Source organism: Ovis canadensis, chromosome 1, assembly GCF_042477335.2.
Source record: "Ovis canadensis isolate MfBH-ARS-UI-01 breed Bighorn chromosome 1, ARS-UI_OviCan_v2, whole genome shotgun sequence".
Classification (NCBI taxonomy): domain Eukaryota; kingdom Metazoa; phylum Chordata; class Mammalia; order Artiodactyla; family Bovidae; genus Ovis; species Ovis canadensis.
This window is the reverse complement of record NC_091245.1, coordinates 272,476,847-272,493,112: the sequence shown is the minus strand read 5'-3', so window position 1 is coordinate 272,493,112 and position 16,266 is coordinate 272,476,847. Positions and strand designations below refer to the sequence as shown.

The following is a 16,266-nucleotide window of genomic DNA, read 5'->3' as shown; positions in this document are numbered from 1 at the left end:
GAGGTCTGGCGTGCTGCAATTCATGGGGTTGCAAAGAGTCAGACACGACTGAGTGACTGAACTGAACTGAATGGAATTACAGCTAAACGTGGAATCAAGAAAATTTAAGTAAAAATACTAACTCATAACCTTAGTGATCGAGAGGGTCAAAGGCCAAGAGAAAAATCAACAAAAGCAAAAATTTACATTTATAAAAGATTTTTCTATGAGTGAATTATGAGCATAATCGTAATTAATAAAGAAAATCACAGCTAAATCTCACTTGCTCTTTTCTATAAACAACTTAAGGAACTCAGGTGAACAATTTATCCTGAAAGGAAACAGGTAAACATTTTGCACGGAAAATCTAATAGCCTAACAGGTCTGCAACTTGAGGGACTAAACAACGGCTCTTTTTAAAAAATGGACTAACTACTCTTAAGCACAACCCCATGGAACCAGGCCCAGAGTCTCAGCAAAGTTAAGAATAGGTCAAGAGCCCAAGCCCACTGGTTAAAGCTGCTGCTCTCTCACAGCCCTACTCCCTGGGTGCTCATTTACTGTACATTTCTTGGTCCCGTGTACAAAGAAGTCTTGATGAACTGCACAAACACAGGACCCAGTCAAACCAGGAGCTTATAAAGCTGGACAAGCCTCTACCAGAAAGAAAGGAACCTCACTCATCAGAAAGTGAAATGTGAAAGTGGAAGTCGCTCAGTTGTGTCCATCTCTTTGCAATCCCATGGACTATAGAGTCCATGGAATTCTCCAGGCCAGAATACTGGAGTGGGTAGCCTTTCCCTTCTCTAGGGGATCTTCCCAACCCAGGGACTGAACCCAGGTCTCCCTGACCTGGCAGGCGGATTCTTTCCCAGCTGAGCCATAAGGAAGTCCAAGAATACTGGAGTGGGTAGCCTATCCCTTCTCCAGCAGATGTTCCCGACCCAGGGTCTTCTGCATTGCAGGCAGATTCTTTACCAACTGAGCTATCAGGGAAGCCCTCACTCACCAGATGACCACCTCAAATCAAGTGGTTGTGTCTGCATCTGTCTGCATCACTTAATTGGGTGGACACAGGCATTCTCATACAGTTTTACTAAAACTGAATTTTCCTGACACAATATGAAGTTTACAACAATGTTTTGTTAAGTCCCCCAAGTAGCTTATCCAAATTAGCGTTCTATGAGTCTCTGTGAAAGGTTTTATTTTTGTTCATTTCCCCCTCTTTCTAATCAGAAAGATTTCATTCAACTGGGAAACTGAGCAGAAAGGCTGGTTCCTTCTAATTTTTCAAATCTCCCCAGTCTCATCCCAAGTGAAAACATGTCCTAAGGAGTGTTATAACGGTCAGCTCTACAAAACAACCCTTTTCTTCTGGGTATACTTAAATCTCAACAAGTAAGTTTATTGATTAAGGTCCCACAGCTAATTTTCTTCTGTTTAATATGTGACCTCAGCTAATGACTCAGACTTCTGGAACAAATTCTTCCTTTATTAAATGGACTAACAGGCCCTTTTCACCTCTGTACAAAGACTTCAGTTTTTACAACCTAATTAAACAAAAGGCAGAAGACCTGAATAGACATTTTGCCAAAGAAAACATTAAGATGGCCAACAGGCACATAAAAAGATGCTCAATATTACTCTTCATGAGAGAAATGCAAATCAAAACCACAATGAGGACTTCCCTGGTGGTACAGTGGGAAAGAATACACCTGCTAATGCAGGGGGTGTGGGTTCAGTCTCTGGTCCAGGACGGTTCCATGTGCCGCAGAGCAACTAAGCTGGTGCGCCACAACACCTGCGCCCTAGAGCCTGCGCAACCACAGTGAGAAGCCTGAGCACCTCAATGCAGAGTAGCCCCTGCTCTCCACAACCAGAGAAAGCCCATGGGCAGCAATGAAGACCTAGTGCAACCAAAAACAAATAAAACAAATTTGAAAATTAAAAAGAGAGTAACAATGTAACCCCATAAAATGGGAGCAATTATTACCCAAACTACAGAACTAAAGCAGAGATGTTACACACGCATCACACACACCAGTCTGCCCAAGAACAGAACTAGTATAGAATTAAGCCTGGATCTGAACCCAGCCTGTCTGTCTCCAGGTCTCACACGTGGAACCTCTAGTGCTACACCGCTACTCTCACTATGAAGAAGAATTTAACTTGGAACTTACCTGGAAATAGTTTTAGCTAATCAAGGAAACCAAGTTATAGATAAATGAAAATTCAGATTCACAGCACTTTTCTTACATGACAACTTGTAGAGGTTGTAAAACACTGCAAATAAAAACACTGTCACTCTAATGTCATAAAAACTGAAACAGGCAACAGTGAGAAAGAATCCTCTGTTTAGCCAACAATGCAGTAGCTCAGCTAACAGAGGCTACACAAGCACAATTCTCTGAATGATGCTACATGCTACTGAAAAGAGGTTTCAGACAGGATTACCTTATTTTCTTCAACGTTCCTTTTCAACTTTTCTTCCAAGTCCTTGGTTTCTTCTGAGCCCCTGACATTGCTGTGTTCATAATTTTCACATGCTTCCTTAAGCTGCTCTTGTAAAACCTGGTACTCCTTTTCAACCTGTGAAATACCTCCCTACAAATGTAATACAAAATTACCTGTTAAAAGTAGTTTTAAAAACCTATTTCTGATCTTGTTCTGAAATGTCTCTTCAGATAAACAAAAGAGGATATAAGGCAGATGAAAATTTACAAGGAAAATGTCATAATTCAAGAATTTAAAACCCCTTACATTGTTTAGAAAAGTCAGCTCTTTTTTTAGAAAAGTTATTTGTGTTATTGGAATTCATAAGGAAACTTTCCAATATGCACCATAATTAGCTCTGAATATTTGTTTTAGAAGGGTTCAGTATTAGTCTGATATGACTGTCATCCTCCACAATTAACATCAAGAACTATTTACTGGCTTTAAGAACCGCAAATATTATGCATGCATTAGATATGAATAGGACATATTAGTTTTGGCCTTACTTTTATAGCGTTTCAAATAGACGGTTGCTGATTATTTTTAAAAGATGACTTAAAATATTATCAAGAAATTATTTTCAGTATGTAACTGTCTCCTGGACAGCTTTAAAATAAAGCAAACAGAAGTCATACTGTACTGTGAAATGCTGGCCAGCAATAAGCAGCATTTATGTATTTGTAAGCCTTTTATCCTACTGAGATGGGCAGCAGTCAGTCACACACTTGTTGTGAACAGAGCACCTGTCAGACTCTGGCAGCTCCTCTCAGCTGCAGGCAACTGCTCTGCCCAGCTACGAGGGCTCCGGCAGCCAGGTTTGGGAATCTAAGCCAGATGCACACACCTGGCCCACCTTTCCCATCCCCTGCATCTCTTACAGCACGTTAGCATCTCCCAAGTGTACAAAGGCAGGGAACTGAGGTTCTGAAATTTTGTTCATTGTCAGAGAACTGTGAACTATGGCCAAGCTGACCACACACCCCAGTCTGCTGTTTATGTCGTCCAGACTGAAAGTTCGGCACTATGAATACAGTTCATGTTTACGGTGGATTCATGTCAATGTATGGCAAAACCAATACAGTACTGTAAAGTAAAATAAAGTAAAAATAAAAATTTTAAAAAATTAAGTTAAAAGTCTAAATTATTTTAAAGTAAAAAAAAAAGTAAATAAATAATCAACTAGATGATGAACCCATGAGCAAGCTTTTATGGTTTCAGATCTTAGTTATTTCTATTTTAATTCTCAATTCAGCTTGGTATTATGAATTAATTCATATGCCCTAAACTGCTGACAGAGACATTGTTATGTAGCAACAGATAACATGCATTCTATTCATGTCTGTTTTGAGACTGTGTTAAATTAAAATCTTTAGAAAGCCAATCCCTGTAATACTAGGTCTTCCTATTCAAGTACACTGAACATTTCTCATTTACTTAAGTATTCTGTGTGTCTCTCAGTAGCATTTCAAAGTTTTCTTTTACAAGATAATATATTTTTTGATACTACTAAAAATGAAATCTTTTCCTTTACTATGTTTTGGAATGGGTTGTTTACATACAGAAAGGTATTTTATCCATTTGTATTTCTAAATTCTCTTACATTTTGGTATTGGTTTCTGATCAATCATTTTGGATTTTACAGGGACACAGTCTTAGCCTCTATAAATAATGATATTTTACACTTCCACCTTTAAAATTTTATTTCTCTTCTCTACTTTTATCAACCAATATCTCCAGGATAATAATAAATATTAATGATGATATACATTTAAGCAGGATGATGGGGTTTGGCTTAAAAGGGAAAGATACAAGCATGCTGAGAAGTATTTAGCTATTCTCATTTGATTATGAGTTTTAAGTCAAGAAAAAAATTTGAATTTTATCCAATACCTTTTCAGCAACTATGGAGTTGATCAAATGACTTTTCCCTTTAAGATCTATTACATAGTACTTATATTAATAAATTTTCTAACTGAATCATCCTTAAAGTGTTTAAGATTTTTATAATAATTTCTGTATTATTCATGTGAATAAGCTTTTATTTATAAATACAAGTTCATTATACCAGTTAAACCAATAAAGCCGTTAGGATAGAAAAAAACTTTTCCTCTCCCTCTCTTTTCCAAATTTGAACAATAAAAATAAATAACTTTTTTGTTATGTTCTAAAGCTTATTCTACTTCCCTGGTGGCTCAGCAGTAAAGAATCTGCCTGCCAATGCGGGAGATGCAGGTTCAATCCCTGAGTGGAGAAGATCCCCTGGAGGAGGAAATGGCAACCGACCTCCAGTATGCTTGCCTGAAATTCCATGGACTGAGAAGCCATGGGGTCAGAGTCAGACATGACTTGGTGACTAAACAACAAGGCTTATTCTATGATGTTTTATATGAATAACTCGCTTCAAAACAGTTCTAAGTTCATGATTCCTATTTAGTTAAAGTAATGAAAATTAAAACTTTAAACAGTTTAATATAGTTCTGACTCACCTGTTGTGCCTCAAAAGGACCATATGGCTCAGTATTGACTTCCTGATGTGTTATATTCCAAGACACCTTTGGGGCAAGACAAGAACATTCAATCTGTCTCAAACGCTCTAGTAAAATAAATCCATCATTTGATAACATTTTGAAACATGCCCATAATTTTTCAAGGTTTTAATTTTTTTGCCAGTTTAGATAACATTCTATGCTTTCTACAAATGTTTGGAACAGGAAAAAGCATCATTTGGAACTCGTAAAAGTGAAAGTGATTTTGGTTCATTACTCTTAACATAATTTTTCAAAGCTTTCTAGAAAGCTTTTAAAAAACTTAATGAGTAGCAGGATAACCAGTAAGGGTTTCATGCATTCATGCCTTATAAAGCTAACTACAGAGAAACCTTATTCTTGAGCTTGCTAGGAAGGAACATTTACTCCTATCCCTCATTTCTTTCCATCTGGCTGTGTCCTGTGTTTCCCTCACTCCCCCACTGGTTTGAGAGTGAGGGAAACACAGGACACAACCAGATGGAAAGAAATGAGCATGTGCAGCCCTGACTCTTTCTTTTTTCTCTTTCTCTTGGTTCAGAGAGCTGCCCGTTCAGAGAGCACATTTTCCCGTTCCTACTCCTTGCACTGTCTTGGGGGCAAGCACCCAAGTTGGAAGGCCTTCTAGTCCAGCACTGCTGTGAACGAGGCAGGGAAGCTGCTAAGTCATGGGTTTCAGTCTTGGGACAGACACTCTCTAGAGAAAAGAGCCACATCATCCTACTGCACTTTTATTAATTATCAAGGCGGTGCTTTGGCTCCATCTGCTGATTCTACTGCTTTATGTCTCAACTGGTGCAAAACTTGGATAGGATAAAGGGTATTACTTACTACACTTCAAAATTCCTTCTGGCATTACCAGTCATGCCCTACAAAAGGGTTCATAAAGTCCATTATTTTAAAGGATTTTAGTAAATATAATGACAATGAAAAATGAAGAGGAAAATTTAACTTTGATATTAAAACTTTCTCACTTTAGTCTTACCTGTACAGCAACCACTTGTGTACTTGGAATATTTGTTACTTTATTGGTGCTTTCTGGATTTACTTCCCACTTGGCAGAATCTCCACAGTAGTCCTCGTTTCCGCTAGCCTCACTCTGGGCTATATCAGCACCATCAGAGCTGCACTCTGACTTCACTGGTGTTTCCAAAGATTCCTCAAGAATCTGTGTTTTGGAGGCAATCTGGTTACCAGGGGCATTCTCAGCACTGAAATGATGAGCCTCAAAATGCACTTCCGTTATGTCACTGGCTACAAAAGACGGCACCACTGGTATTGGTCTTTGCAGGTGATACTCAGTAGGAACGCTGGCCAGGGGGGTGTAAATGCTATACTGGGGCAAAGTCGGTAACACACTGATGAAGGCTGGTGGTGTCTGGGTAATGTCAAATCCTCGAAAGGGAAGATATGTACAGTATCCTGTGACCAACTGGGGTCGAGGCCAATAGGTCGCTTTCACTTCCTCGGGAACTGGTTTGGGAGAATTAGAGGAGACTGGCTTGTGAATGGTCTCCTCAAGGACTGGCCTGGGAGAATCAGAAGATATCCCTTTGGGCTTCTCATCCTCAGAAACTGATCTGGAAGAATTATCGGAAACTGCTTTTGGCTTCCCAGTGTCACGAGCTGATTGGGGAGAATTAGCAGATGCATGCTGAGGCTTCATGTCCTCAGAAGCTGGTGCTAAAGGTAAGTCAGACACTGGTTTGGACTTTACATCTGGTTTAAATTCCCTAGCAGTTGGATTCAGTGGTAGTTTAACTCGTAAATACTCTCCTGTTTTTGAAATTTCTTCTACTTTTGTCTTAATGTTTTTCTTCTTTCTCTTTTTCTTGAGCCGTAATGCAACTTTCTTCAATGCAATACAGTTGTCAATCACAACAAAACGAGGACATCCCAGGAGAAACGCTTTCAAACCTCCTGCTTTTTCTAGTATCTGTCGAGTTTCTTCTGGGAAGAACTCATATTCTTCAGAAAACATCTTGTTACTCATGTCCAAGGGACCATGTTCCTCCAACAACTGAGAGAAATAACTAGGCAAGAAAAATTTACATATGTTATTATAAGGAAGTACTTACACATGCTTTTCTGAAGAAAATATTTCTCAAAATTTCCCCCAAAGCAAAATACTACTTTATTTCTGACCTGAACATCTCCTCAACAAACACATTATATTCATATTAAATCTGAGAAAGGCTAACTGAAATCAATGATACTATAAATAAATTAAGTTTACTCCTCAGAAAATAATTCTTTAGAAGTTTTGGAAAAAAAGAAGACTAAAAGGTTATTTTTTATACACTGTGATTAAATATTCTATATATATATATTTTTTTTTAAATACTTGCTTTTGGATTAAAAAAAGTTATCTGGCTAGGGCTGCCGTCTATGGGGTCGCACAGAGTCGGACACGACTGAAGCAACTCAGCAGCAGCAGTCTTAGTTGTGGCATGTGAGATCTTTATTTGCAGCATGTAGATCTAGCTTCCTGACCACGGACCAAACCCACGCCTCCTGCATTAGAAGTGCGGAGACTCACTGGACTGCCAAGGAAGTCTCTGGAATATCTTTTCATGTACCGGCTGGCCATCTGTATGTCTTCTTGGGAAAATGTTTGTTAAAATCTTCAGCCCATTTCTAAGCTGAATTTTTTTTTTGCTACTGAGTTGCCTCAGTTCTCCATACATTTGGGGAATTAGCCCCTTATCAGATATGATTTGAAAATATGTGTATGCATATTTTCATAATTGAACGATGACCATTAGTGTCTTCAACGGTCCTTGATGGACTGCCACAGTGCCCGTGCATGTTGCTGCCGGCACGGGGCCAAGGGGCAGAAATGGGAAAAATATTTCAGAAGGCATTCCCGTCCTAGTGCTCCAGGTATGCCCCTTTGAAAAACCACTGTTTTCTACATGCTCATGATTCCTTTCTCTTTTTTTCAAGAAGCAGATTAAAGATCAGGACCCAATTGCCTCTTTCTTGGAAGAAAGCACGACAAGCAAGCAAGAACCACCATGTTCTTCTTGGTAGGCAAAAACTGACAGGGAGAAAAAACATGATTCTTATTTCACAAAGTTATTTTTATTTGCAACACACTGTGATTCAACCTACAATCAATTTCACTCTCCTGCTATCTGTAAGCTACATGCTAGGATCACATTTTCTACTTTTTTTTTGAAACCTTCCACTTTAACTGGTTAATAAATCTTGATTAACACTACTAAAGACTGTTTTAGGAAAAAGTGAATGCAGAAGACCATATACTACTGGCATTGCAGATATACTATCTGCAATGTATAGTATAATACCATATACTACAATAGTATAGGATAATACCATATACTATCTGAATGCAGAATACCGTATACTTCAACTATCTGTATCATAAAACATTAGAACGAAGGGGGTCACTGAAAACAAATCAGTCCAATCCCTTACTTTAAAGTAAAATATTTAAGTCAATTAAAAAAGCAGTTATCCCAATATCTTAACTCCATGTCTGTTACACTTTCTACTCTAACATTCTTTTCAGATACAAAAGTTTAGTTTCATTTTTCTTTTACCCAATGGCCAATTAAAAAATAATCTTCAAGCCAATCATCATTACATGTTTAATTTTTTTAAATTCAAAGAAAAGAATTAAGTTCTGAGGTATGACTTCCTGTAACTTCTTGACTTACTCCTATTATAAGATATAAACTTCATTTCAAAATATACAAACAAATCAACCCATTTTCTTCTCATAAAGTTACTTAATTTCTTCCCACTTATAAAGGTAATGTAGTCTTTAAGATGCAAACTCCTGAAAACTACAGTTTAGCTTCAGTTTAGATGCTTGAAGCAAAGGCTAGCATGTTTTAAGAAATACTAGTATAGTCCCCTGGAGAAGGAAATGGCTACCTACTCCAGTACTCTTGCCTAGAGAACCCCGGGGACAGAGGAGCCCGACGGACTATAGTCCATGGGATCACAAAGGGACGGACACAACTGAGCGACTGAACAACAATAACAGTACAGTTTAACAGTTGATTCCAGGCTGTCATCCAGCTCTCTGGGAATATGATTTGTTCAGCACTTCACCTCTGAAGAAAAACTATGAAGAGGGATCCAAGAGCATGTAACTAAACTGAAGAGGAATAATGCAACTGAGAAAAATAGAAAAAATAACCAAATTACAGATGAGTGATGGGTTTTCCAGGAGTTTGCTTACAAATTAATTTTCTATTGCAGATCTCGGCCCCTCAACTTCTTTTCCTAAAGAAAGCATCATGTACTACTTCTTAATGCCAAGCTTAAAAAAAAAAAAAAAAAGGCAAAAGCTTTTTAGATTTTCCTGAAATCTATTACTCTATCCACTCCACTCAGACTTGACTTTAGTGTTAACTTCTTTTTCTTTTCCTTTGGCCACACAGCATGTGGGATCTTGGTTCCCTGACCAAGGATCATGCCCGTGGCCCCTGCAGAGTCCTAACCTTACTGGACCACAAGGGAAGTCCCCTAGTATTAATTTCACATTCACATTTTCAAACCAAAAGTAATTCAGCCCAAAGTTTCTTAGAAGGAAATCTTTTACTAGATGAATGTCAGGAGGCCAAGTTTTCAGTACAATACAGAGATACAGGGCTCTGTATCTGTACTACATCCCAGCTGGACAGCTCTCTCAGCAGTAGTCACCAGATCCTGGTATCCCTTCCCAGTGAAGGGTAACACTTCACCAAGCCACATGAAGTGTCACCAGGCTTAGGAGACACCAAACAACTACATCATATCAATGTAAAGACAATGAGAGCAAATAATCATACTATTCCCTGTCAAATATATACTGTGGAATTCATGATAAAAGATTATCACTGGAAGCTTCATTTATCATTCCTATCAGGACACACTAGGACAGTTTTGGAAATACAAAGAATCTACATTAGCAGCGCAAACCGACACAACTAATAAACATTAGGGTTCTAAAAAAAAATCTTTAATAGTTAAAAATCTCCAATTAACTTTGTATAATACATGACCAAAAGCCATAGAAATACTTTTCTTCCCCAGAGTCTGTGAGCCAAACACAGATTCTTTAATAAATGGAAAGGGACACAAATTTAAAACAACTTAAGATCTTTTACTGGCAGCCTCAATATAACAGCTGGAATGTTAGGACACTTACTCATATAGAGTTGAACATTTTTGTTTTGGGTTTATGTCCCACAGCTTCTTATTACGGACAACATACTCATTACTATGCTGTTCATACAGAGCTTCAAATTCTTCTACATCCTGCCGAAGGTGATCAGGCACTACAAAGGGGCCCGCAGAATTTAAACTGCGTTTGCTGATAAAACAAACAAACAAATGATTTTCTTGTGAGTAATAAACTTCTAGGTGATCCAGAATAACATTTAAATTGGAACAAAGATAACATATTATTCAATTTTTGGATGCAAAAACACACTACCAGAGAATTTAATGCAGAAAAGTTAACTTTTCACAACTTTAGTCAAGAGACACCTGAGTGCTGAGTAAATTCTTTTATTAATACTTACTCATGTTATCAACAGTAATTTTTTTTTAAACTTCTGGTTTAGAAAAAAAATCAATGTTGTATTAATTGTAACGTGTTAAAAAGCAAAATGAAAGGTTTTATTACAATGGTGATCAATTTAAGTTAAAGTGAGACTGAGACTGGTAACTACGGCACAATTGCACTCATCTCACATACTAGTAAAGTAATGCTCAAAATTCTCCAAGCCAGACTTCAGCAATACGTGAACTGTGAACTCCCTGATGTTCAAGCTGGTTTTAGAAAAGGCAGAGGAACCACAAATCAAATTGCCAACATCCACTGGATCATGGAAAAAGCAAGAGAGTTCCAGAAAAATATCTATTTCTGCTTTATTGACTATGCCAAAGCCTTTGACTGTGTGGATCACAATAAACTGTGGAAAATTCTTCAAGAGATGGGAATACCAGACCACCTGACCTGCCTCTTGAGAAATCTGTATGCAGGTCAGGAAGCAACAGTTAGAACTGGACATGGAACACCAGACTGGTTCCAAATAGGGAAAGGAGTACGTCGAGGCTGTATATTGTCGCCCTACTTATTTAACTTCTATGCAGAGTACATCATGAGAAACGCTGGACTGGAAGAAACACAAGCTGGAATCAAGATTGCAGGAGAAATATCAATAACCTCAGATATGCAGATGACACCACCCTTATGGCAGAAAGTGAAGAGGAGCTAAAAAGCCTCTTGATGAAAGTGAAAGAGGAGAGCGAAAAAGCTGGCTTAAAGCTCAACATTCAGAAAACGAAGATCATGGCATCCGGTCCCATCACTTCATTGGAAATAGATGGGGAAACAGTAGAAACAGTGTCAGACTTTATTTTTGGGGGCTCCAAAATCACTGCAGATGGTAATTGTAGCCATGAAATTAAAAGACGCTTACTTCTTGGAAGGAAAGTTATGACCAACCTAGATAGTATATTCAAAAGCAGAGACATTACTTTGCCAACTAAGGTCCGTCTAGTCAAGGCTATGGTTTTTCCTGTGGTCATGTATGGATGTGAGAGTTGGACTGTGAAGAAGGCTGAGCACCAAAGAATTGATGCTTTTGAACTGTGGTGTTGGAGAAGACTCCTGAGAGTCCCTTGGACTGCAAGGAGATCCAACCAGTCCATTCTGAAGGAGATCAACTCTGGGATTTCTTTGGAAGGAATGATGCTGAAATTGAAGCTCCAGTACTTTGGCCACCTCATGTGAAGAGTTGACTCACTGGAAAAGACTCTGATGCTGGGAGGGATTGGGGGCAGGAGGAGAAGGGGACGACTGAGGATGAGATGGCTGGATGGCATCACAGACTCAATGGACGTGAGTCTGAGTGAACTCCAGGAGTTGGTGATGGACAGAGAGGCCTGGTGTGCTGCGATTCATGGGGTCGCAAAGAGTCGGACACGACTGAGCGACTGAACTGAACTGAACTGAAAAGGTACTTAAAAAAAAAATTTTTTTTTTAAAAAGAGTATAAGAGTCTAGCATGCTGCAAAGCTGGAGCAGTGTTGAGTGTGGACTCTAAACTGGATTGCTGGTTTAAACTCTGGCTCTGCTGAGTATGAGCTTGGTGTCCTTGGGCACAGTCAACTGCACTGTGCCTGAGCATCCTTATGTGTAAAATGTATGTAATAGTATTTATCTCCAAGAAAGAAGAATGGAATAGATGAGTTTATATATACATAAAAAGCTCTTAAAACAGTGCCTGGCACATAAGTGCTATCAAAATATAGGCTGTTATTATTTAAACTTAAAACAACTCCCTCACTGAAAGAGTCCAAGAAAATATGCAAAACAACTGTTACTACAACTCATTTAAGAAATGTGGGGGGGGAAATTTGTGGGTCTTTGGTCCATAAAGGAGTATGAGATAAAAAACTTACTGCTACTCACTAGTTTTATTTCTTGTATCTACCTGTCTCTTGAAAAGTCAGTTTCAACAATCAGATGCACTGGAAATCGCTAATACCTAAGGCTGAACCGTAATATCACATAGAGCCTCCAAAATATCTTCCTAGTAATTATCAACAGGACATTCTCTTCACTGAACATTTTAGAGAGTATTTTCTAGGATTTTCCAACAGTATCCTGCACACAGTAATAAGTTCTCAACCTTATCAAGTGAATGTTATCAACCCTCTGATTTTAATACAGTTTATATCAATTCTTAACACCGACAGCCCACACTATATAAATCAACCACAATGGGTCACATCAGGTTGTTACAACAGATGCATGTCTTGAGGCAGAGAAGTTAGGGAAATAAAAAAAGACAAGTTTAAAGGACACAGATTAATATACCTTTTAAGTTAAAATAAAAGCAAAAATTTTCAGACTGTGCTTACATATGGTCTTCACCTGAAGTGAAAGTCTCATTGTTTGGTGTGACTGAAGGTGTTCCAGATCCAACTAACATAGGCTGGTTTAAAAAACAAAAATGACAATGATTTTCCACTTTTACCACTAAAACTGATGAATGCTCATATAAATATGCACAAAAATTGCCAATATATATGACTTATCTAAATTTTCTTGTGAATAGGGACATATAGTAATTAAATTTTCAACAGCCAAAAATAGGCACAAGCTAACATTTAGATAGTTTCTGAAACTCCAAAAAATTTTACACTATCACTGTGGAAACTCTCATTTTTAGATAAACTACAGATATATAGTCAAAGAGAAAAACAAAAGTTGTACTGGAACTTTTAAGCTACTGTTATCCGCCCCTATTTTCAACCCTTGCCTCCCATTTGATCCCGCAAATGTGTGATAGCCATTAAGAACCCACCGTAAGACTTAAAAGTAATGCCCCAGTCATCTCACGGGCTTGAAGCAGGGCTTTAGGTGAGCGGAAGGAAGGAGTCTATCAATTCTGAGGCTCTGCCATGATGGTTAGTATTTAGCTTTTTTTTTTTAAGTCTTTATTGAATTTGTTGTAATACTGGTTCCTCTTGTTCATGTTCTGGTGTTTTTTGGCTATAAGGCATGTGGGATCTTAGCTGCCCAACCAGGGACTGAATCCTCTCCCCAGGCACTGGAAAGTGAAGGCTTAACCACTGGACCACCAGGGAAGTCTCAGCATTTTTACTTTGAATATTTAGGTAATAATCCCATTAATTAATAATAATATGCATCATGTCTTGTCATACAGATAATGACATGAGGGCACAGGGAAGTCAATTTGCCCAAGGTCACAGAGATAATAAAAATAATAATTGGTAGAACCAAGGTTAAGAACCCAGGTCTGCCTGATCTCAAAGCAGCCCTGGTCACCCTGATGAACAGCCATAAAAAGTGCTACATTACAACAATGATTTCACTAGGAAAAACCTAGAAAATGAAAAGGATAATAGTCTCTGTTAAGAATTACTTACCTACGACATGAAACTTCAACTTCCTCAAAATGTAGGAAACTCACAAAACATCTTTAAAGCCTAGAAAGTCTTTCTCTACAAAGTTCTTCAAAACATCCCAAGAACTAATTAATTCTTATTTATAAACTCAATTAAGAAACAATACAGAAAATATTCCATACCTTTGAATCTTTTGGCTTCTTTTTCTTGCCTTTGTTTTTTATCTTGGTAAAATTACACTAAGAAGTAAAAAAAAAAAATTATTGAACACTCAAATAATAATATTATGAAGCTACTATATATTATAAAGATGCCATTTTGATTTTCATAGACTGGTCCTAAGTTGAAGTACATAAAATGTTTACCAAAAATTAACACTTTAGTGTGTCAAGCCCCACTGTTTTGATTTATAATAGAAAATAAGAAAAATGCTAAATGACACCTAATGCTAGATTAACTAAAATTAATCGTTCCAACTTAAGATGCTGGTACTCATTTTCAACAAGGTTTATGCCATTTCAAGTAATTGATGAGATTTATAAAGTAATTTCAGCTATGTGCTTATCACATTTTAATGATTTTTCTTCACTAACCAAACTAGACATTCTGCACTTGGCCAGACACCAGGGGACCAACAGTGAAATTAGAAGCAGCATCCAACTTCCCATCGGGTCATGTCATCTGTGCTTCCAGTCAGCCAGATAGGATCTGACTGAATGAAGACAAAATTTTAAGTACAGACAACGTGATCCTAAAAAAATCATTAAACAAGTATGTCTCTGTTCGAAAACGGCCACAAACTAATTAAGGAAGACAGCTCTAGAATTATTTTAACTTTTTAAGCTCAATTATAAGCCACTCAAAGTCCATTTGTTTTCCTTACAGAACAAAACATAATTTTTATCATTATAAGGTTAACATTTTATTTTTATGCCATCAGATGACTCAAGAACTCCCTTCCTATGTCTATGATTAACATTCATTAGTTGTGAAAATTTATGGACACTGTCTAATTTAAGTCGCAGAGTGTGCTGTCTGTTGCTCCAAGAGGAAGACTGGGATTACTCTTTCTGAGAAAATGGCCATGTTACCTTGAAGTCCTCAAGATTTGGGTCTGCAGTGCCTCCTGGGATATAAACAAACGCTGGGTCCTCCCCTCCTCCTCTGGCTGACACAAATTAGAATATGACATTGAAAACAACAGGGTAACTTACTGGCACGTCACCACTGTCCTGTTTCCTTAACACAGTGCAGCGGCTGTCTGTTAGAAGATACAGATGGTTTTGTAAGGAAATGAAAGGTTTATATTGCCGTATGATACACGAAGTCCTTAAAGAAAACCACCCCAGAAACTACTAACATCCACTATGTCCTACTCCTTATTTGGCTTTGACACAGTTTAGTTTAGAAACCAAGAGCAAAATGGCTGACTCAGTGGAAAACCAACTACTAAGAATCACAAAATTTCCATCTAACTTAGTACAACTTGAGTTTTTTCTAGATACCAAACTCTGTGCATGCTAGGTGCTGGGAATACAGAAATGTATAGAAAAGTCCCTACCATCAATAAGCTCACGTTCTGCAAACTACACAAGAGAGGCAAACACCACAGCCTAGTGTGCTAAAGACAGTGGAAACAAAGCTGACAGAGGAATGCCGTCTTCAAGGGGAGCAGCCCAAGGAAGGGTCAGGGAGGGCTGTGGGGAACAGAGGACTTCGGATGAGTAAGCAAGAGGCTGGATGTGAGCAGGGACAGCACAAGGCAGGTTTGGGCGCAGCAGGAAATGAAGTGTACATTCCGTGGGGAGACAGGAGCACGCTGCTGAGCCCAGACAGACACTGTGACTTCAACCTACAGGCAAAAGGAAGGAAGTGTTTCCCAAACAGACTACTTAGAGAGGATCAGACAGATGTTCTAGAAGAGTCAGCAGAAGCAGTGTGAGAGAAAGGTTTGGAGTGGGAGGGTCAGAGGCACGGAGACCTGTTGGGGACTACTGAGATCATGGAAAGGTTATTAAGATCCTGGCCTAGGGAAATGGAGATGGACAGGGAAGCCCAGATCAAGAATACAGCTTATTTGACTTGGCAACAAACTAAGTAAGGGGTAAAAGGCAAGAGGAAGGGTCAAGACCAATTTCAGCATTTCCTGATTGAAAACAATACATAAAGCATTATTATCTGAGATAAATCTCATGTGGCTTAAGCCATTCCGAGAGAGAGTTATGCACATGGGATCCAAGAGAGAGTTTGGGTCTCCCAATTATTACAGCACTGGTGATGTTATTGAGCACTGTTAATTTATAAGATCAGTGGATTTTGAGAAGTTTTTAACCAATGTAATTGTTCCTTTAAATGAAAGGAGATAAAA

The 16,266-nt window shown here is 38.3% G+C and overlaps 1 protein-coding gene across 18 annotated transcripts in view; it reads right to left on the bottom strand.

Moving 5' to 3' along the window:
• TTC3 (tetratricopeptide repeat domain 3) overlaps positions 1-16,266 on the bottom strand; it is a 125,611-nt gene that overhangs the window by 29,026 nt on the left and 80,319 nt on the right. For all 18 annotated transcript variants that reach the window (XR_011252227.1, XM_069568025.1, XM_069568032.1 and 15 more), the window contains 7 exons: positions 15,113-15,159; positions 14,081-14,137; positions 12,888-12,961; positions 10,162-10,326; positions 5,983-7,030; positions 4,959-5,024; positions 2,434-2,583 (listed from right to left, as the gene is read on the bottom strand). Coding sequence is in view for 17 of the 18 variants with exons in the window: in XM_069568025.1 (XP_069424126.1) it covers positions 2,434-2,583; positions 4,959-5,024; positions 5,983-7,030; positions 10,162-10,326; positions 12,888-12,961; positions 14,081-14,137; positions 15,113-15,159 (1,607 nt within the window). In the remaining variant the exon portion in view is untranslated. The remainder of the gene's footprint in view (positions 1-2,433; positions 2,584-4,958; positions 5,025-5,982; positions 7,031-10,161; positions 10,327-12,887; positions 12,962-14,080; positions 14,138-15,112; positions 15,160-16,266) is intronic.